Source organism: Varroa jacobsoni, unplaced genomic scaffold (assembly GCF_002532875.2).
Source record: "Varroa jacobsoni isolate VJ856 unplaced genomic scaffold, vjacob_1.0 scaffold_369, whole genome shotgun sequence".
Lineage (NCBI taxonomy): Eukaryota > Metazoa > Arthropoda > Arachnida > Mesostigmata > Varroidae > Varroa > Varroa jacobsoni.
The window spans coordinates 136,969-158,931 of NW_019213271.1; the positions used below are offsets into that span (position 1 = coordinate 136,969).

At 39.8% G+C, this 21,963-nt stretch overlaps 3 protein-coding genes and 1 long non-coding RNA gene across 12 annotated transcripts in view; 3 read left to right on the forward strand and 1 right to left on the reverse strand.

Moving 5' to 3' along the window:
* The first annotated feature begins 290 nt into the window (after positions 1-290).
* On the forward strand, positions 291-6,112 carry Mtpalpha (monolysocardiolipin acyltransferase Mtpalpha). 4 transcript variants are annotated; one of them, XM_022832061.2, is made up of 7 exons: positions 291-598; positions 1,071-1,150; positions 1,975-2,182; positions 2,641-3,411; positions 3,553-3,826; positions 4,145-4,555; positions 4,749-6,112. In XM_022832061.2, the coding sequence occupies exons 2-7, from the start codon at positions 1,075-1,077 to the stop codon at positions 5,280-5,282; spliced, it is 2,274 nt and encodes a 757-aa protein (XP_022687796.1). In that variant the 5' UTR covers positions 291-598; positions 1,071-1,074; the 3' UTR covers positions 5,283-6,112. The 4 variants fall into 4 exon arrangements, with proteins under 4 accessions (XP_022687796.1, XP_022687797.1, XP_022687794.1 ...); XM_022832062.2 differs by having other exon boundaries at positions 1,074-1,150; XM_022832059.2 differs by having other exon boundaries at positions 292-430.
* A 342-nt stretch (positions 6,113-6,454) lies between these two features.
* Positions 6,455-21,963, reverse strand: part of Naa20A (N-alpha-acetyltransferase 20 A) — a 29,623-nt gene continuing 14,114 nt past the window's right edge. Inside the window, exons 1-3 of one of the 3 annotated variants that reach the window (XM_022832093.2) lie at positions 8,595-8,971; positions 7,482-7,738; positions 6,455-7,099 (exon numbers count right to left, since the gene is read on the reverse strand). In XM_022832093.2, coding sequence (XP_022687828.1) covers positions 6,798-7,099; positions 7,482-7,710 — 531 coding nt within the window. In that variant the 5' untranslated portion in view covers positions 7,711-7,738; positions 8,595-8,971 and the 3' untranslated portion in view covers positions 6,455-6,797. Of the gene's footprint in view, positions 7,100-7,481; positions 7,739-8,389; positions 8,972-21,963 lie in introns of those variants that run through there. The other 2 variants (XM_022832091.2, XM_086968028.1) reach the window with 2 other exon arrangements.
* Positions 9,131-10,166, forward strand: LOC111259820 (uncharacterized). The gene is made up of 2 exons (XR_002679862.2): positions 9,131-9,337; positions 9,828-10,166. It is a non-coding gene; the product is annotated as an uncharacterized LOC111259820 (long non-coding RNA).
* LOC111259809 (putative RNA helicase mov-10-B.1) lies at positions 11,205-21,453 on the forward strand. Of its 4 annotated transcripts, none has more exons than XM_022832053.2 (5): positions 11,205-11,335; positions 16,314-16,634; positions 17,134-19,206; positions 19,515-19,736; positions 20,348-21,453. In XM_022832053.2, exons 2-5 carry the CDS (start codon positions 16,401-16,403, stop codon positions 20,618-20,620), a joined length of 2,802 nt encoding a protein of 933 aa, XP_022687788.1. In that variant the 5' UTR covers positions 11,205-11,335; positions 16,314-16,400; the 3' UTR covers positions 20,621-21,453. The 4 variants fall into 4 exon arrangements, with proteins under 4 accessions (XP_022687788.1, XP_022687787.1, XP_022687790.1 ...); XM_022832052.2 differs by having other exon boundaries at positions 11,226-11,406; XM_022832055.2 differs by lacking the exon at positions 16,314-16,634 and having other exon boundaries at positions 11,242-11,335.

Genomic DNA, 21,963 nt, shown 5'->3' on the forward strand with positions numbered 1-21,963 from the left:
AATAATGCTCGACTTTTGTATGTATCATGGTCGTGGCCTCCAAATAGTTGATATTTTAATGAAACTACATGCATCCTGACTTAATTTTTGTTATATAAATTATTAACAGGTCACGAAACTCGGTATGTATATACATTTTTTTTCTAGCTTGTTGTTTTTTATAGCTGAATTTGTAAAGCTTGGTCATGTTTAGGACAGAAAAGTATGATCGTCGAAATCTACCTAGATTACTTTACAAAAACATTTGGAAAATGCTCAAGTCACTGCTGCCTGTTGGTCGAGTTTTCCGATCGCCCCATTAGAGTATTCGCCGAAGGTCTCGGCGGCAGAAGGCAGGGGTGGTGTTACCTGCTGAAGTCACTTTTTACAGGTCTCAGTGCATTGACAGAGGCTTCACAAGTTCATTTTTCCGCTTTCTTCAACCCATGGGGTAGGTTGAAGACCCTACGGGTGAAATCTCAGTTTGAAGTTAGCTGTTGACCCCCGTGAACACCACGCTGATAACTTGGTGACGGTATCCAATGACCCCGTGTGTTGGCAGCCACTTGATTTGAAAGCTCGACGTTTGAAGTAGCGAAGTCTCACCTGCTAAATTGTTGTAAGCATCCAGTTTCCGGATAAACCAGGCCATGAAATTGAGCCATGCGGTTAAAAGCGCGAGCTTAAATGAAATCAGACTGGCTACTTAGGCGGTACAATATGCAAATGCGGCCCGTTTGTGGCCCCCTCAAGCTTAAAAGTTTGAACGTTAATTCGATGAGGCAACGATTCTTTTAGTTTCTTCTGTAACCTTATACCTGATTTTACCAGTTATCGCTCGATTTTTTTCAACGTGTCTTATTTGTCTATTCTGGTACATATTAACGAGTACTGGCAAACAAGTATGTTGAGCGGTACGATGTATGTGCTCCTTGACCTTCTGAGTGCTCACTTAGCTTTTATCCCATATACCATATATTTTTTATAATGTGCAAATGATAAGCTAACCGAAAATACTTTTTTTTTGTTTATTAGTTGTGTATACGTGGTTTTCGCTTTCTCTATGCTAATTTTTTAATTACAATTTTCAGCAGGATGTCTCGCATGTTGTTCAGCGGGGTCCCGTGTCGGATCGCGCAAGCTCTCGCTCGAGAGTTTCACATTTCTAGAGGTGAGTACGAATATGTGGTACAAGCAGGACATGTTTTGCTTATGAATGAGTCTAAGGAAATGCAGGTTTTGTATGCTGCACCTACATTTTAACAAACTGAATTCATCGCTCATATACTGTTCGATAGAAAATGATACTCCCTAAAAGGCAGTTCTGAAGCCTACACACCCATAAAAACTCGTTTATATCACTTTTCTGTCACTGGCCTAAAAATCGAATTTAATATGCTATACCTAGCATTAATTATATAAATTACATGTTATTCAGAATTTTACCTTATTGACGCATTTCGTATTTACATATTTCAATGAATATTTAGTAATAAACTTAAAATTAACTTTGTTACAATTTATTGTGGCTAACCAACGCATGTTTATCATACTTTATCACATTATTTCGTGCCGCGTTTCTTCTCACATTATTCGTGCCCAAATGCTCCACATGTGAGTTACAGGTTACGTCACCACATTCTTAAAATTCTACCACATTCTAGCTCTTTCACAGAACTCATCTCCTGTATCTCCTAATTTGTGTATCAGTATGGACTTAACCGTTAAATAATTCGTTGTTTGCGACATGCATTGCATTGACGCGGAATACAAACATACATGTTCAACCAAGTGAACACACAAAACCTTAGGTTGTCAGCTCTATCGGCCCACTTACCGATCGCTTTTTTGGCCGGTGAATTTTATTTCGTCATTGAAAATTAAACACTTAATTGACAAACAAAATTAACAACAACGACAACAAACTTCATTTTTAGTGGCCCCTTTATTGTCCGTAATTTATGAACGTGCCGGGGTTTCAACTTTGTTCTTTAGGTCTGAACAAACACCTCACAACGGAGGTAAAGAATGGCGTTGCCGTGGTCAAGATCGACACACCAGGTCAGCGTGTTAATGTTCTGTCAAAGGAGCTCATGACCGAAGTTACCGAAACGATGAACAATATTCACACGAACCCTAACGTATCTTCGGTTGTTCTAATCAGCGGTAAGAAAGGTTGTTTCATCGCTGGCGCCGATATAACGTAAGTCTTCGTTAATAAGTTTACTGTAACGAATGAAAATTACCATTAGGTTGTTTCCGAAAGATTTTAAAATGGCTAACAAATTCCGCGTGAGAAGTTGCTAAACGCAGCTCTAAAATCAATTTTATCCTGTAGCTAAGCGCTAGATCATATACAAAGTAAACATGATGCCCGTGGCGTACCTATTGATTTTGAGCTCGTTTAACTATGAAACGTCCTTATCGAATTTACTTTGCAGATCGATGACGGGTAAATACTGCCATTTGGGAGGTTATTTACGTGTAAAGGGTGCAGAGTTAAATTATGCTGGAGGTTAACTAAAAAGCAATGCGTTCATATCTGTTATAGTACTAGCTACTAAAGCAGCTGAAACTTCGGGACTTCGATTCCGTTGATTGTATTGAGAAAGAGGTTCAGACAAAACGTTTTATTCAAATTAATTATTTTATCCATTTCAGGATGTTGGAACAGTGCCGAAGTGTAGATGAGGCCAAGAACCTTGTTAAAGATGGGCACAAGGTACTTCAGGCGATCGAGGACTTCCCAAAACCGATAGTGGCAGCTATCATGGGTTCGTGCTTGGGTGGCGGCCTAGAGACTGCGCTCGCTTGTCGTTATCGTATCGCTGTAGAAGAGCCAAAAACTACTTTGGGGTTGCCCGAGGTTATGCTCGGCGTGCTTCCTGGGGGCGGTGGAACTCAGCGCTTGCCCAAGCTAATTCAGCTCCCGACAGCACTCGACATGATGCTGACTGGAAAGAGTCTCCACGCCAAGAAAGCGAAGAAGGTGGGTCTGATCGACGCTATTGTCAAGCCACTCGGACCAGGACTTAAATCGGCAGATGAGCGGACGCTTGAATACCTTGAAGAAGTGGCATGTCAGGCCGCCCGGGACCTTGCAACGGGTGAACTCAAGATTAATCGAGCGCGCCCACTGACCGAACGAATTCTTGGATATTCTCTGCAAATCAAGTATGTTCGTGACATGATCTTCGACAAGGCACGAGGTCAGGTCATGAAACTTACCAACGGATTGTATCCTGCTCCTTTGAAAATTCTTGATGCAGTCCGTGCCGGTCTGGAAAAAAGTAAAGCGGAAGGGTTTGAAATTGAGGCACAAAACTTCGCCGAACTCTGCATGACAAAAGAAAGCAAGGGTCTTATGGGACTTTATCACGGACAGGTACACTGCAAGAAGAATGCCTTTGGAAAGCCCGAACGCCGAACGGAGTAAGTGCATGTTCTCCAGTTTACAATTTTTTAAACCTAAATAAACATTGTAGAAACCCACATGCCTAAATATGTAGGTTGTGAACATCCGCGAACACGGTATATAAAACTTACGGCAAAAAATATGATTTCTTTCCGCAGGAACATAGCGGTTCTGGGTGCTGGTCTTATGGGAGCTGGGATCTGCCAGGTCTCGCTTAAGGACTTCAACAGAGTTGTAATGAAAGATGCTTTCTCTAAAGGGCTGGTCCGTGGTCAAAACCAGATTGATGGCAACCTAAATAAGGACCTGAAAAAAAAAAAGATCGACGCTTTTCAAAAGGATAGGCTCATGTCCACTCTTTTGCCTACGCTTGACTATTCTTGGCTGAGAGATGCCGATATGATCATTGAAGCTGTTTTCGAAGACATTCACGTAGGTATCTACTGCTCTGATGAAGTTGATTTTCTTTATTTTCCTGATGCCATGGATACTTAATACATATGTATACTACCATAGTTAATCAAGTGTCTTACCTTGCCAATAGCGTGATTTTGATATTTTTAGGAGTGCTTGGTATTTCAGGAAGACTGCGTTTTTGGCTCCATAAGGTTTCCATTTTTCAAACTGGCAACTATTTCTTTTATACCAAAAGACCTTTCAAAATCTACCGAAACAGAAAAAAGTAACGTTATGAGATTGCAGTTTTTGCGATATAACGCAAAAATCCATTGCCTAAATTTGTTATTTCAGGTCAAGCACAAGGTTGTGAAAGAGGTCGAAGCCGTCATTCCTGAGCACTGTGTGTTTGCGTCAAATACGTCGGCTCTACCCATCGCCAAAATCTCTGAGGTGTCAAAGCGTCCTGAGAAGATCATTGGCATGCATTATTTCTCGCCAGTAGAAAAGATGCAGCTACTGGAAGTTATAACCACAGATAAAACGTCGAAGGATACGGCTGCTACCGCCGTTGACGTTGGGCTGCGTCAAGGCAAGGTCGTCATCGTTGTTAAGGACGGCCCTGGTTTTTACACAACACGCATTCTCGCACCGATGATGTCAGAGGCTATGGTTCTCCTCATGGAAGGCTGCCAAGTTAAGGAGCTTGACAAACTCTGCAAGGCGTTCGGATTCCCCGTTGGCGCGGCCACCCTACTCGATGAGGTATATTATAATATCAATGTGATAACCAGATACTTTTTTTCTTTTTTTTTTTTATTTATCATCTCTGCACATTTTTATGCAGAAAGAAAAGGCTTATATATATATATATAAAAGCTTCTTTCTGACAAAAATATATGTGTGAAGTAGTTTAAGGTACGGAGACACCTTTATTTGCTTTCTAATTTATTCGTAGGTGGGTATTGATGTGGGAGCCCACATCGCCGAATACCTAGGAGGAGTATTTGGTGACCGCCTTACGGGCGGAGCAAATCCGGCAGTTATGAAGGAGATGGTAAACCAGAACTTCCTCGGTCGCAAATCAGGCAAAGGCTGCTATATCTATACGCCTGGCAGGAAAGATCGCGCGGTCAACCCCGGGGTTGAGACCATCCAGCGCAAATACGCGAAGCCAAAAAGCATGGAGAACACCACGGAGCAAGTGCAGTTTCGTCTGGCTACTCGCTTTATGAACGAGGCCGTCATGTGTCTGCAAGAAGGCATTTTGGCCAACCCTGTCGAAGGTGACATTGGCGCAGTATTTGGTCTGGGTTTCCCGCCCAACCGTGGAGGACCATTCCAGTTTATCGACACATACGGCGCTGACAAAATCGTCAACTGGATGAGACAATTCCAGGAGAAGGTGCATCCAAAGACGTTCGAGCCTTGCCAACTTCTGCTTGACCACGCCAACGACCCGCTAAAGAAATTCCATGCGCGCAACAAGTAGGATGCTTGACAAGAGACTCAAAAGGGTTATTTCTGGGCTGTGTAGCCACTGAGAGGCTGTCAGATGTACCTGTGAATAAGGCAACAGACAGTATACAATTTGATAGGAACTGTCTATAACTATGTGACCACTCTAAGAAACACTTCAAAGGTCCAAGGTTCATCCAGGATATAGTTACATTACAAAACCCTCTTTACGTCATTGTACAGGTGCCTAATAATCTGTAATAGTTTGTTTTAATCGTTATGGTTATTCCTATAGAATATATTTTTCGGAGACAGCAATTCAAGCGAAATTCAAGCAGAAGTGTATAATCCTTTGCGTCTTGAGTACGCATCGGTGAACCACAGAAGAACAAATACTTTTGAATAATTCAAAATTGTATTTTTAAGAAAATCACGATTTTCAACGAAGCATAAGAATTTCGCAGACCTCGTTGGCAGCAGCTAGGTCGGTATGTGGCGCAACAGAATGAAATTATTGGCTTAACTAATTTCACGTTACGTGTAACTGGCACCGCCGTGGATAAAATGTCATGTAATGTATGTGCAAAGGACAGTAATGTGCTCCATAAGAATATTTTTAGTATAAAATGAGCATCACATCTTGCTATGGTTTTATTATTGATAGCGATAATAATGACGTAATTGATGAATGATATGAAAACGTTGGATGATCACTATGACGTAATTGATGAATGATATGAAAACGTTGGATGATCACCGTGACTAAGCATAGAAAATTTTACCACCAGGAGTTTTCATCGAAAAAATAAAATAAAAGACGATTTTCTAAAGAAAAAAAGAACATCACAAAGACGTAAAATATGATTTAATTGGTGTTTACTTGTTAGAAAGTACTACCCATAAAATTCCAGGGGTATTAACATTCTATGAACAAACGATTTTATGAGAATCATCTGTTCTGTAATATAACAAGGTCGGAGTTGTTTGGAAATATCGTCGATAGCAGTGGAACCGGATGATGTTCATCAGCGTTAATTGTTTATTCTTTCGTTGCTTTGTGCTCTTTATTTCCCATTTTGCCTTGAACCGCTGCGCCCGAATCCAAATCAACTTGACGTACGCAACAATTCTATACTACGGAAATTTTTTATGAACAGAATTACTTTAGTAACAAGTAAACTGAGATAGCATATACGAGGAGCGTGGTGACAACTTGAATCATACCGACCCTTTATTGGTGTAAATAACATATATAACAGCAAAAACTTGATCCATTTTACTGCGTATGTACACCCACCAGCAGGAATAAATTTCGTTTTCCTTGTAGTAGGACGCTCTTAGTTACTTTTTGAAAAGGCATCCGCAGGGATCGCAGAGACAAAGAAATTTTACGCGCCTCATTGATATAGTCCCAATACTAACCCGATACAGTTTAGGCAGAAAATGACTCGAAGAGAGCCGCTTGTCATTGCCGCAAGTCCATTTTGTTGTTGTTTTAAACCTATCCTAATTACTTTGGCTTTTCCACATCGTCAAATTGTTGTCTTTATTATTCAAGATCTTCTGGGCGCACCGGTTTCGTGAGCGGAATTACTGATTGCCGATTCACGTCCTTACTGAGCGCTTTCCGCATGTCAAAACCGTCTTCGTCTGGATTTGAACCGGATGAAGAATAGTACCCTATTACTCTTCGATAGATAATATAACCAAGTCGTTTATACATGTCAATGGCGATCGTATTCGATTGTCGTACGAACAGGTCGACAAAGTAGCATTCCTTGTGCTCGGAAATCTCTTCAAGGATGTCCATTAGCTTATTCGCCAACCCCAGACGGCGATACTCAGGAGCCACTGCAAGAACAGCCGACGACGAATATAACACCTTGTAAATATAATAAACATCGTCTATATAATAGAAAGCATATGGGCAAATCGATTTGAATAATCGCAATAGAAATCATTAGACAGAAAACCAAACTGAGTTTTGAAACGCAATAGGTGCTAAAGGAATTGCTCATTAGGTCATCTCGTTGATATATGCAAAGCATTCTCTGGCCTGATATGATTGAACAAGCTCGTAAATGATACCATTTGAATCTTCTGGATAGTACATTGTTTTCGCCCACAAACCTGAAGCGTTTCAAGTTGGAGCTACATTAACAATAAACACGTTTTTTATAGTTCTAATCTAGCAGTAATAAAAACTAAATTTCTCCAAACGCTTAGCATTTACCACTCAACGCTGTTACGTGTCCATGCCAGTTATTCACGAAGCCTTCCGCTTTGCCCATAATATAGCCCATTAGATCGCCATTGACACTCTCAAGCGCCTGGAAGTATTCCGGCCATCTAGCAAGATAGGTCAAATAAAATGATACGCCATAGGTTTCCGTCAGAACATCTAAATTAACGTTGTTATAGGTGAGTAGGTCTCGGCAGCGAAACGGCCTCACCGTGGTCATCTTGTCTGAATTACGATTTGTCTCCGTCCTGCAAATGGAGCAACAAGAAAAGACGCTGTAAACATGAGAAACGCAAAGATATGCAGCATAGTATCTACTAAATCGACTTATTTAATGTGTTTACAGTTCAAAGTACTGAAACCTTAACGTTTTGAAAGAATACAACGAACTACATCTCGTTGCATTATAACTTTTTTAAAATTAGGTGAAAACTCGGTGTCAGTAGTGACTAAGATTATTTGGTAAAATTTTATCCAAGTGCGTTGATGTAGACTTGACCAGTATGCATTAGCTCGGCTTCAAACTATTACATTTATTAGTATTAATGGAAAAAAAAGTTTGATGATTATACTCTGCTACTAGAAAAAGAATCATATAAGTTTATACGAAACGACACCTGATTTTTTGTCCACGACGCTTATTGCAAACCTTATATGAATTTAAAGTGATCTGCTATAAACATTTCCATCTACAATAATAGCTACAAATATTTCTACATATCTAGGTATTAAACGACTGATGTTTGCGATTAATACAACAAACCATAACATAACATACAAAACCTGTGCCAGTTAGACTACTGAAATGAGTTAAGGGAAATGTGTTATATGTCAGTGGGGTAGTTTGCGACCAAACGACGATATTTACTAGGATTTGATTTATGATTTATGATTATTACATTACGAGTTGCGTTGATAGCGTCATGTGTTTGTAGATTTCAACACTTTTTTGCTTCACTTTACAGTTGAAAAAGCAATAGCACCAGCCACGGCGTAGCGTATTATAAGACACCATTAAAGTCACATCTCATCAGAACGAGATAAGGGTTTCGAATCAATGCGCTCAAACGAAAATATAGTTGTTATCCTTAGTGCATAAGTCACCTTAGCAACAATTGTGGAGATAAGTTGTAGCTTTACGAATATGCTCCGGTGTGGGTACAAAATCATAAAATCAATCACGCAAAAGTCAAAGGATTCGTTTGCACGACAGTTTGGCCCCCGGAATACGTGGATAATCCAGAACCCATACACAGGGCCAACGAGAAGAGCCAATTGAAACGAGAAACGTGCTTTCTATATTCACTTAGCGCTCCCTCTGTTGTTCTCGAACAACCGTAGGAAAAGGTCAGACCCAACGTTACTCGGAAGTGCAGCCGTCTGCGTTTAGGTCTTAACGAACATGTGAATTTCTTGCTTCTTCAGCTACTGTAGTCGTATGCGTTCTAAGTGCATAACAAGCCATTATTACACCGATATTTCGGTATGATAATCCTAGGCGTACAGAGAACATTGCGTACTGTCGTATAGGTTTAGGTCCTAAGGTGCGCCCGGAAGTAGGCTTCGCATACATACAACAACAATAACAATACACACCCCGCCAAATGACGCCATATGACCATCAACAGCTGTGAAAAGTTCATCTCCTGTCCTGCATTCTCTCTTGATTGTGTGCCTGTACATACTGGGGATTTAAGATCGCGTCGCACCAAAGATATTAGACGAATATGTCTTACCGTATTCTGGCTCGCCGATTAACCATCGGCTCTTGCGATTTCTGTCTGCAACAGTTCCAACAAGAGCCGCTTACGTGGTACCATGCGTTGAAGGCGAGATAGAAAGGCAATGTGAGTAATGTAATGCTAGTATTATTACATAATGCCTTATTTGGAAAGTTCGTTTTTAACATGAAAGGTATCACCTTCTTTACGGTTCATTCGGTTCAGACACACGAAACTGTAGGCCCATATATTCGAAGCTTGGATTCGATCGATCGACCTGTGATATTATATGAGAGTAATATCATACCTAGTACTTTGCATTTGGTTTGGCTATTCAGCATTGACACCAGCAAAACAAATTGCTTACAATGTTCATTCATTAGCTGGTAGGGAGCAGCCGCGGTCCGTTTCATCCAAACTGCAAAACTGTGTTACGATTTTTTATATATCGTAACTGCTATGCTGTCGCTGTCAAATGAACTGGAGCCTTATCTCAAGCGCTTTTGCTGTCGTCGACTGATTCATTTTGCAAATTGCATTCGAGTCAATTCACTTTGTGTGACAGTAACGTCGTGCCAAGACGGATGTCAATAGTCTTTGTTGTTTTTGCCAACAGGTAAGCTTCGTCAATATCAGCAGTGACAGCCTGCTGTGGCTGTTGTGGATATGTATACGTATATCTCAGTTGTGAGCTTGTAGCAAAATTAGCCGTAACGAGAGAGTCCTCAAGAGCTTACATATATCCCGGAATTAACAGTCATGATTGTCGAGCTGTTCTAGCTAGCCAGCTAATAAACTTCGGTATAAGGTGATATTGTTCTGTAGCAAGAAAAGAAGTTTCCGTGCTCAAATAAAAAAAATCTGGAATAAATTTTTTTTGCTGAAGTGTGCTGAAATGTGCAGTTGCTCTATGAGGGTATAAAACTGTTTCATAAATAAATAATTTTACACTCTACCCGCTGACTATCTGAAAGCGATCTAGATATATATATACACTTACTGTTGCCTTTTGACTCATAGGTATGAGTCCATTCAAATAACGCATTTTCCGTTTCGAGTCAGCGAGCAAGTAAGTATTACACCGCAATGACCTTGACGTGTTGCAAGAACTTAAAATGGATTCGCATAGCCTACTGTCCAAGACGTATTTCGAGTATACTAAAGCATAAATTATCAAACTTAAGATATGACTAATATCGTCGCCATTATTGGCCATCGATATGTTTTATAGAGAGGCTAAGGCTTTAAATATATATATTATACGATCAAACGCGACGCAGTGGGGGAAGTTACCTAGAATTGATTAATGGTTACGCATGATCTAAAATCGTTGTGTCAATTAAATGCAGTAAAAGCAGCTATGTTGTTACGCGTTGCGGTAGATCAGGCTACTAATCGTTTGCGGCTTGCCGTTAGAAAACGGGCAAAACTACGTCAATTCGTTTTTTTCATCGGTTATAATGCAATCCTCCGTAGCCAGAACTATGTCTCCCGTATAATATCTTGGTCTACATAACATTTCAATGTACACCACTCTCTGCTATTCCATTACTTGCTTGCTATGAAACAGCCACAGGCCAGTGATAACACACTAAGTTTTATTTGTACGACCACTCCTGACCAGCACCAAAAATCCCACCAAGGCCTTGCGCGTTGGCTATCTGCAACTTTTGCTATTTACATAGGCCATTTTAAGCGGCCGATAAAAGGCTATTCGAACCAGTGGCGGGAAAGCGACCCTAAATCTTTATGAGAAAGGGTGGATATGAACGGATAAATCACACTGGTCTTTCTATAGCCATCTTGTAAATAAGCAGTCACTGAGCATGCAAAGCATGAATATTCTATACTGTTACATTAGCATCACTTTTGAATGATAGCTCTCGTCAGAATTCCCTCACGTAGCTCGCGTCGTGTAGGTAAACACACTGTACGCAGTACATATTTGGTGCTTAGATCGCTTGAATCTTACTTGCGATGTACGTCACTGCAATGCGTACTTTTAGCGGGATTACAGGCTTTTAGAGATCTCTAAGGAAGTGTAGTTAAGCTGAGTCGTCGCGATTGACCTTCGCCAGATATATAAGGTGCTTGCCTTGCGTGTGTGGGGGCTTGCTTATGCAGGTGCGACTAAATTAAATAAGTTTAGTGTTGTTCCGCTAGAAGTGTCAGTAGTACCCTACTATAAATGTTGAGTAAGTACGTCAGAGGACATTATTGAAATATCTGAGACATTTACATTGTTTGAGGCTCCTTTTACATGTTAGCCTAGGATATGATTAGGGTAAACTTTTTTTAGCTCCGCCTAAGATGCGGACGTTCTTTCACCCTTCACCATTCTATTTTCAAACAAAATACGATGTCAGCGTTCTTTTGAGTGAGGTGTAAGTACTATGTATTAGCAAACGACATGTTTTTGCTGCCTCATGGTAGATTAACTGAATGACAATGCATTATTTCTTAAGTTGGTTACACTCTAACCAATTCAACTGCTGGCTGATAGCACGAACTATGGATTAGCTTCGATTTGTTCAATTTGGCGCTTGTGTAGCTCTCGTACCGTTTGCTGTTTGATATAAGCTGTACGTATTAGCGAATAGTGAGATTGTGTTTAATATCTAGGGGGCGGTGTTGCCTCAGTTCTCGCAAAGAAGGTTATGGTGTTACATCCTTGTCATCTGTCAGCGTCGACCAAAAAACACTGCCAGATGTACGTAAATGTGATCTGTAATATCTAATTAAATGCATATAATGCAGTCAAAAACAATTCTTTGGGTTTTAATCTAAGTATGTATCATAGCATGGAGCATAAAAGCAATTATACAAACGTTTTTGTTAACGTTTACCTACTTTAATCCTACAACTAATGCAGTGTCAGTTCGTGAGTATAGTCACGTGTTTGCATATGAAAGTGTAATTAATTGTTTCATTATGAAATACTTCCTAGTGTGCAAGTAATGCTAATTAACTGTTGAAATTATACTTTACGCAGAGACTGCTGCCGTTGATGTCCATTTAAATAATGGCATTGTACGCTTCGCGTGTTGCGAGGCGCCGAATACTGGTCATGGTCGGTTACAGACACAGAGGATCAGAAAATCTTCCAAACTGTAAAACCAGCTATGTAGTATGGTAGAACCGGTATCTATACGCAGAGACTTTGGCCAGGTCTTTGACAACGATGAGTGACAACTCCTCCGAGAAATCAGTTAAAGTCTAAATTACAAATTTTCTATGAATGATCGCTTTATTTTGTGACGCTGAAGAAGTTCCTTCAGTATGCAGGGCTAAGGATAAATGGTAGTGGTAGAGTTCCACCTTTAAATTCAGATAGATGATAGCGATTCTCTAAACACTTAGGGGCTTTTTTGAACCGACTTTTGTTTCCCGTGGGCCCCCAAGGGAGCAAATTATCTCTAGTAAAAACAACTTTAAGTATCCATCGCTGATTTCCTAATTATTTTACTTTTCACAAGGTTAGTAAGCTCTCTGAGAAATGTTAATTTATTTCCTTCTTCTTGAATTTTTTATTTGAGTTTTATTGTATCGTATAATTAAGCCAGCTATTTGATAATGACGAATCTCCATATGGGTCTATATATTATTCAAATGGACCTTTTCGAATCCCTAGTAATGCCAGTCCTCAACCGAGCTGCTGATTCATTAATTAGGAAGCGTACTCAGATGTCATTGCTGCGTCCATGTCAACGACACCGTCTGTGACGATTTCATACTCTTACAAACAATGAGGTAGGTATGCTTTAAATAATCTGACCGTTCTTCATGTGAGTTCGATGAAAGATCTGCAAGTTGCAGGTATGCCTAAGCATGACTGCGATATTCCTATATTTAGGTCGGCATCAGACGATCCTTAGATGCTTTGTAATTAATAATCCTGAACTGTGTATTTGTTATACCTCTGATTCTATCTTTCTCTAAGTCTTGGGTTAATGGCATCCTTCTTTGGCGATTCGTAAATTTCTATATAATATTTTGCCAACCTTGCGTATACGTGCATGCACACGCATACTGTTCAAAGAATATCGAATCGGCGCGTGCTTGAAGTCAACTTCAGCTCTAGCATATATAAAGTGAATCTATTTTTTAGCCTATATCTGAATTACACTCTAAAGCAGACAGTAACATATTCTGTGGGCTATTTAAATTTATTGACATGTTAGGCTGTGTTAGTATTCAAGAACGCGTGCGTTGCAACAATGACGTCGTACTCGGACTAGAAGCGGCGCGCACCGATAGCAAAATTGCTTGCAAACTCTAGCCCTCAAATTCGAATGACGTAATCCGTAATACTGAATTTCTGTTAATATGTGCCTGAATACTGTGCATTTATTAATGATCTGCCGTCTTGGGTACAATCAGGGCGTCATTGAACTCACTTATTGACCTTAGTCAGCTAGCATTCAGGCACTTGAAAACACTAAAAATATATATTGGCAAAAAGACCCTTTGCATTTCAGATAGATACTTGTCACTGAAGATAAACGTCTGATGAACATCTATCGGTTTATAACGGAAAATTGGAGTTAGCAAGCTTCAACTGCTTATGCACATAAATAATAATTATTTGGTGTCATGGGCAAGCTGATAGTGTTTCAGTCGAGATAAGGTAGTAATTTATTCTGACGTCGACTACAAGTTATTACTGCTTGAGATTGCGACGCAAGGCAGTATTTATCCTGTGGACGTATCTGTCCTCTTGAAGGTTGACTCGGAAGTAAGAAGCACAAAAACCTGGGAAGACTGCTTTACTTACTTTGTGACAATCTATTGAAATGAATTCGGTATTAATTAGTTTTTAAAAATCTTAGCAGTGAAGAGCAACGTTTTGCAACGGGCGGTGTACGGTGGATGCAACAGGATTGCTTCTGTCGGCTTTAAACCGTCGAATGCATCAAGTGCTATATCCACACCCTTCCGTAGATGAAACGATGTAGAATCGGGTTACTCGGAGTCACTGTGAGTGTCATATCACACGTAGATGTACTGTAAAGTTGAAGCTTTTGCGGGACATCTATCAAGTTGATTGTGGCTCCAGGTTCTCTAAACCTGTTAGTCTTCACAACTAGCAGCTACTCCGTTGTAACTTGTAGCATTTGTACTAAGTTCGTTGTAGGCTCATGTCATTTCTCATGCTTTGAGCACACTTTTTTCTATTGAATAACGTCTACTCTTTTTAGTAGCATACATTTATTCCTATCACTTAAAATATATTGGTTTATTAGGTTTTCATCCGGATAGATGACAATCGGAACCTGTATATTACATAACTTACCTGCATTTATGTTTAAATTGCACAGATGCGGCTAGTTCACAGTAATTCGTTATACGGCCTTAGTGAGGAACATTCAAGAAGAAACTGTTCGTAGTATGGGTTATTTTGGATACGGCACCTATTTGGTTGTTTTTGTGTAAATGCGTTTATTTGACTGGCGTGTGCTTAAGGCATCAATTGAGTTGTTAGCGACACGTTCTATGCAGCACAATGGTTATTAGTTGAGCAAGATTGCAACGTTAACATGCAGGTGGCAGTGTGTTTTGAGTGTATATCTTCTTATTTGTATGTGTGTGTTATTTGTTTCTGAATGCGCTGCTGGGAGCGCAGAATAAATTAGACGCACTTTATTTATTCTGAAGATTTATCCAGATTGAATCTCAGTTTAAGCTAAGCTAAGATGAACGGGTTTAAACTGTAAATACACACACACACACACACACACGGATACACAGTACAGAAGACCTTTTGTGTATCTGTTCAGCGATTTTATCATAAATTGGATTTCAAAAACTTTAGGGAATATTTTTGATTTCAGTTAATTTGTTTGTTTACTTAAATATGTAGTGCAGTAATAATCGATTTCAGGAGTGAACATTTTCTATTTACAGAGCGCAAGGCCCGAAAGGCCTGGTAGAAAAGTCTATTCAACTTAAAACAAACGTGAATAGAACAGCAGCAACAATAGTAATGATTTCGATAAATAAGCGGCGCTTTATTTACAGCCAAGTTTGCTAAAAGAGTTGATAAAAAAAATGGTTTGAAGCTGGCCCTGGACGTTTACTTTCTGCCACAAGCCAAAGAGCTCCGGTGTGGCATCTGCACAGGGTCCAACGACCACTTTCTGTTTGTCGCTCGCCTATGTAGAACTTCGTTCGATTATGCTCGGCGTGTGTACGTATGTTCAACGAAAAGTATTGAGATCGCAACACTAACTAGGCAACGAGCGCCCTCGGAGCTTGCGGTATTAAGCTCTTATGTGTGTTGTTTTTACCATGTATCATAATTAGTGTCGAGCAACCCCGAACGGGGAGATTACTTGGCCGTTCCTTATTAAGGTTAGTGTTTGTTGACGTAGATAAACCTACGATATAGGAATGCTCTTCTACATAGATCGGAAACAACACATAATACATTGCTAAGCTACGGTGCTGTAAGGTACGCTAGGCAGTCAGTTAGCGGCTATGTAATACGAATCATGATAGTCTGAAAAATTTTGAAGTAGAATGAAGTTCTGATTATTTATAGTTTGCTAGGTGCTGTCGATTTAAGATTTGTAGCACAGAGTCCTATGGTATAATGTGCTCTATATTACGCGATTCAGTTGGGGAACGCCTGACTACATTGTACATAACATTCAGCCAATTAGACGTAACAACAGGTTTCTGTTATGCCACCCCAGTGTCTGCATAGAAGACTTACGTATGTGGCCATGTATTCTGAATCCAGGTGTTGATGATGTTGTTTGCTATGAAGTTCGATTATTTTTAAGGCTTATGGCGAAATCCTTGTGTATTTATATTTTTGAAGATATACATTTACAAGTCGGTAGGCACTTATACTTCAGCCTGTACATCTTTGATTTTGACGTCGTCTAAAATGTTGATCTTCCTAAATATTTAGGTTAAGAAACTGATAAACTATCCTGACCTCAGCATACGTTGTTGGACATCAACGCAATTCTTCTACTACAGTCGCGCCACATTCGACATAACATCATGTTTGGTCATTTTTAGTATTTATCTAATGTATAACCTGCAATTTCCTAATTTGGGCCTTTTCGGTTGTTTCATGTGCCTGTGTATTCAGATTTCAGAATACTGAATAACTACTTGTTTTCCGGAATTCCCCGTCCCTAGCGCGGCCCCCACCCGTACCGATCTCAACTGTTTTACCATGTCAAATACAATTAACAACAGGAATGCTAAGGGCAGTGCTACTAATATATTTAGTGGAGGCCAGTCCCTTACAAACATAAATCACAAAGATGTTCGTTCAGGTAGTAATGGAGTTATTGCCGGTGGACTAAATCGCTATGGCAATAATCAGCAACCATTGAGTCCTTCTGAAAGATACAAAGCTGAGATTCGAGCGTTTTTGAAGCCGCCTCAAAATCAATATTTTTGTACCGTAAGCGTTGGTTAATGAGTTTACCGGTTATGCACATAAGCTTTTTGCATTAGCTTAATGTACGTATTTATTTGTGGTTTTCCACGAGAAATATTGCAGCAACTTTTTCCAGCGAGCAGCTAATAGAAAAAAACGTTCAATTTGCAAGTATCTTAAACTTAAGGGGATTTATCATCAAAAGGCACGTGTTTTCGGATGTAAAGCCTAATTCTTTCTTATGATTAGTTCATCGTATCGAAATGATCAAAATAATGATTATTTCCGCCATTCTTGTACAAGTCGATGAATAAGCTGGTTACTTTACCAAAAAAGAAAATTTGGACATTGGTCAGTAGGAACCGTATCGGATTTGACTAATTTTTGTAGCCTCTAAACGATCCCTACTATACAATCTTGCGTAACTGCATCCAAAGGTCAAGCAAAACAGGAAAAATGCTTTCATTGTCTTTTCAATAAATTCAGTTTCCTTCGCTATTGTTCTGATGTTGTTTGTTTCTAGTTTTGTTGGCAAGGGTTTGGATCTGCTGAAGAAAAAACAGCACACAAGCAGTGCAGAAGCCATAATCTTCAGTATCTGAAAATCAACTACGCCCAGCGGCGTGATGAGCTAGGAAGGGACAAATATGGAGTAACGATCAGTGCAGATCCCGAACGATTTGAGACTAAAAATACAGGCAGGGTTAGCGGACACCTAGTCGTACACCTTGTCGCCTCGGTCAGTTATGGAGTTAGGATTTTATCATGCGATCCCCTTATACGACTCGAAGGTGTCGAAATTTGGCATCCGGCACTTGATAACGATGAAGGTATCCGAATATCACCTGGACAAACAGTACGTATTCAGGTCAATTTTACGACGTACATCCCGATTGAGATAAGTGTGCCCATTGGACTGAAAATGTGCTTCGATGGCCAACGCTTTTTTTTTAATATTGTCAGAGAGATTACGTTCTTTTCGTCGTGTGAAGATTTTTCATCGAAAGCGATGATGGGCGATCACGATTATGAAGCGGAATTCCACATCAAGGGCTTTAAGACACCTGAAAAGCTTTACAAGTCGCCAGTAATGAAAACGAAGAGTATTGTCGAGCTACCTCTGCCGATCGCCGAAGAATATGAAATACCCAAAAAATGGCAGCTTCTTCAGAAATATCTGAATGATTTTTGTCGTCGCGGCGAACCACAAGTGATGGATCAGTTTGCTATGGCTTGCTTTACTGAAATAAAAAATTTGCTCAAAGCGCCTTTGAATGAAGAAAGTTATATTACGAAGCTGCAAGTTATGCTGTACCTTGAGGAAATGGCTAAAAAAGCTCAATTGATGTCGCAAAATTTAGCTTCTATAAAGATCTTTCGCAACACGGCTAAAGAGTATGAGGTATATCTTCCAGGCTTGTCCGAGAAACGTCCTCCTATCAGGGTTGGGTTTCAGGTAAACGTACGCGAGTTGGTAGATTCGACAATCGTTTACCAGGGCGCGTTCACATCGATCGGGGATTCGACGGCACGATTTTGTATTAATTCGAAGTTTGATAAAGTGTTCCGACCAAGTCACAAGTACTCACTAGAGTTTCAGCTCTGCAGACATATGTTCACAATTATGCACAATTCACTTACCGGAGTTAAGGATAAGGTGGTCGCCAAAAGCGCTTCATGTCTTTTTCCTAAGCGTGAGTTTTTGAAACTAAATTCGCCCTTAATGAATGACAGAGCTATAAACGAAATGACTTTATACAACAAAGAGATAAAAGAAAACCCGGAACAATTTAAAGCGATCAAGTCTATCCTCAAAGGTGAACATCGTCCAGCACCGTTTATCCTATTTGGGCCGCCCGGTACAGGAAAGACCTCGACAATCGTTGAAGCAATAATGCAAATTGTAATGCATCAGGCTTCTACACGAATCCTTGTTTGTGCTTCGTCAAACAGCGCCTGCGATGTCATCTGTGACAAGATACTCAAGCATATCAATCCCGGTCATATATATCGCTTATATTCAGCGAGTTTCGAACAGAATAAAATCTCATCAGACATACAAGCAAAAAGATGCCACAATTACGTGAGCGGAATTGCACACTTTCCTGCTGAAGAGACGTTACAACAGTATCGAGTCATCAGTGCTACTCTAGCCACGACATGGCGTTTCCAACGGCTTCCAAAACGGTTCTTCAGTCACATCTTTATTGATGAGTGCGGTTTTGCCATGGAGCCCGAAGCGCTCATACCCATCTACACCGCATTGGGTACTTGGACCGACGAATGTCAATGGAAACCGGCTTGCCACCTAATTCTTGCTGGTGATATCCAGCAATTAGGTCCGGTACTCGCAAGTTCTATGACCGACAAATATTTATCTATTTCCTTTATGGAGCGTCTGATGAACGACCCGGATTACCCATATCAAAAGCCGTACGACGAGAACTACATCGTGAAACTTAGGCGAAATTACCGTTCACATGAAAGCATTCTCAAAATTCCCAATGAGCTCTTCTACGACAATGAACTACAAGAGTGTGCGAATAAGATGACATCGCATAAATTCATTCACTGGGAGCATTTGATTAATAAAGAGGTACGATTATTTTCACAAATTTCCAAAAACTCAGTTATTTACACCGATGAGCTATTCGAAGCGGAGAATGTAGAATTTGTTTCCCAATCTTAGAAACTGAAATTTTCTACAAATTCTTTTTTGCTAATCAATTCTCTGGAATAATTGAAGGTGGAGATTGGTTTTCATTTTTTGTATCACCTGTGAGATTCGTGAAAGACACTTACTTCGCGATTTTGAAATATCGGTAGGCACGATAAGGGGATGAGGTTTTCGGCTATATATTTTCTATCTTTTCTAACCCAATACACGTCTCCATTATCATACAGGTCCCTCTTATCTTCCACAACTGCGTGTCAGAAGAGCGGCGTGATCGGTACTCAACTTCGTATTTCAATCTCCTAGAAGCAGAAACTGTGTTAAATTATGTAAATACTGTGCTCACAAAGAAAGATGTACGTGAGTCTGACATTGGTGTCATTACTCCGTACGCGGCCCAGGTGAAACGCATTCGTCACCTTCTCCTTCTCAAAAAGTTTGAAAACATTAAGGTACGTTTTTTGTTGGTTTATCTTCTACAAATTTTTTCGATCCTGTAAGCTGTTTTAGGCCGAGGGCTAGGTGCATTCATCTCCGCTACCAGAAGACGCCCAGATGTATACTGGCACGTGGTGGCTAAATTTTTCAATGCAATAGTTGAGGAACATGAGGGTATCCAATACAGACTCAGGTGAATTTATCTAGAGCGGTGAAAACAAGGCTCTGATCTCCCACTTGTGTTCTGTTATTAAGGGAACGAGAGATGCAAATGAGGCCAAAAAACAGTTATGTAGAACAAAGGGACATGGAGTTAAGGGGATTGAGTTAAGTTATAATTTTACTCGGTCAACGCAGTAAATTTTACGCGGTGACGAGTAAATATCGTCTGAGACTAGCCGAAGAAGATAAGTTTTATACTTTAAACAAAAAAAAAACCTAGTTTAATGTCGCATGCTTATTTGACGGCGTTTTTCTTATATATTAGGTATTATTAATATTAGGTAACATCACTGACCGAAGGGCCTATAATTCGGCCATAAGCGCCAGACCGTCCAATTGGTTATAATATGTACTCATCTTTTGATGTATTAAACTATTAATAAACTTTTTTGCCTATTCGTAGGTCGGCACTGTCGAGGAGTTTCAGGGTCAGGAACGTTTGGTAATCATCGTATCAGCCGTCCGCAACTGCAAGGATCTGTTGCAACAGGACTTGTTACGAAAACTCGGTTTCCTCAAAAATCCAAAACGTTTCAATGTTGCCTTGACGCGAGCTAAGGCCCTATTCATTTGTATTGGCAACGCATCGATCCTTGAACACGACGTGTGTTGGACAAAATTTATTCGGTACGTCGAAAGCCACAAAGCATGGGCTGGCGTTCCCCCACAAAATTAACTTGTAAGCAATCAGTTGAGCGAACTGTCTCTCAGTTAGTCGTCAGTTAGGTCATGGGGTTCTTCCGTAAGCCAAAGACATCACGGAGCCTTATTACCAAAAACAGACAACAGCAGCTTAAACAATCTTCTGAAAAGCCAACATTGCCCGGGCTATAGTTGCAACCGGAAAAAGGCTATTCTTTTTTTTTGTCACTATACGAGTGATGATACGACAACGCGTGATATATACAACGGCAGCGACACAGACTTTATCTTTTGGTCGCGGTGGATTTTACATTGGTATTGTATATATAGCGGGTGATACGTAACCATTTCTTGCGTGTTCTCCTGTCCTCAACAAAAAAAACTTCGTATGATGGATGGGGCAGTAAAAAGGATATGCTAATTTAAATTTGGCAAGAATATCAGTAGTGTGGTTAATGCAAATAGATCAGTACTCGAATGCCCTCTGAATTAAAGAAGACATACAAGGGTTTTAAGTATATATACATATATATGCTAAAAGATAAGAAGTGATTTTACTATTACTATTAATATATTAAATAATAATATTATATTAAATTCAAACATCAATAGGTTATAACAAAGTTATAATAAGAAAAATATATCTTACACATGTAACGACTACACGATGATGTTATATTGTCGCCAACAGTAAATTTGTACTGTTGATGATTATCAGTATTTTATTTAGCTTTTAATCTTATCTTCGATGTATTAAAAATCCTCGACGTACTGTTTCGTCATATTTGGCGAAGTCTTCGGATTTTTTTATCGCTGACAGTGCACGATGGTAATAAAAAACTATTCATAATTTTATATTTAAAAGCAGCCACAAAGCGTCATATTTTCTTTGCCATGGTGCATATCAAATACTGAAAGTTTATTTTTTACCCGTTCTATGATGTTCTAAATAGTACATACTGGATTCGACTATTGTACATGCCTAGATACGCTTGTAATATATACCTATTTTCTCCAGGTTGTTTATAATAAGAGCACTGCTCTAAAATGTTTATCTATTCAGCGTTTAATTAAAATGCTTTGTTGAAGATTATTTAACAAGTTGCCGTCCTGGAGAATCTTGTCGTTCTAAATGAGCCTTAGTTGTCGTTGAACCTAGCTAGCTACCTACCTAAGAGTAATAAAGGTTAAAAAAACGTCGCTGTTGCTTCGGTTCTGCTGCGTAAAGTACGAGATATGCATAGATATGTATACTCAGGGGTTCCTTCCTGCTTAGTTGAAAAATAGTAGAAAATTTTACATGCTCAACAAGTAATGCTGCTAACCAGTACAGCTCTGAGAATCGATTACGTCCACAATATCACAAGCAGAAGATGC

Bases quoted from the DNA above. Each gene is read 5' to 3' on its own strand.
- LOC111259809 (XM_022832053.2), top strand. From the start codon at position 16,401: ATGTCAAATACAATTAACAACAGGAATGCTAAGGGCAGTGCTACTAAT. The intron at 16,635-17,133 runs GTAAGCGTTGGT...GTTTGTTTCTAG, and splicing joins AAAATCAATATTTTTGTACC to TTTTGTTGGCAAGGGTTTGG. The intron at 19,207-19,514 runs GTACGATTATTT...ATTATCATACAG, and splicing joins AGCATTTGATTAATAAAGAG to GTCCCTCTTATCTTCCACAA.
- Mtpalpha (XM_022832059.2), top strand. The intron at 1,151-1,974 runs GTGAGTACGAAT...TTTGTTCTTTAG, and splicing joins AGAGTTTCACATTTCTAGAG to GTCTGAACAAACACCTCACA. The intron at 4,556-4,748 runs GTATATTATAAT...ATTTATTCGTAG, and splicing joins CGGCCACCCTACTCGATGAG to GTGGGTATTGATGTGGGAGC.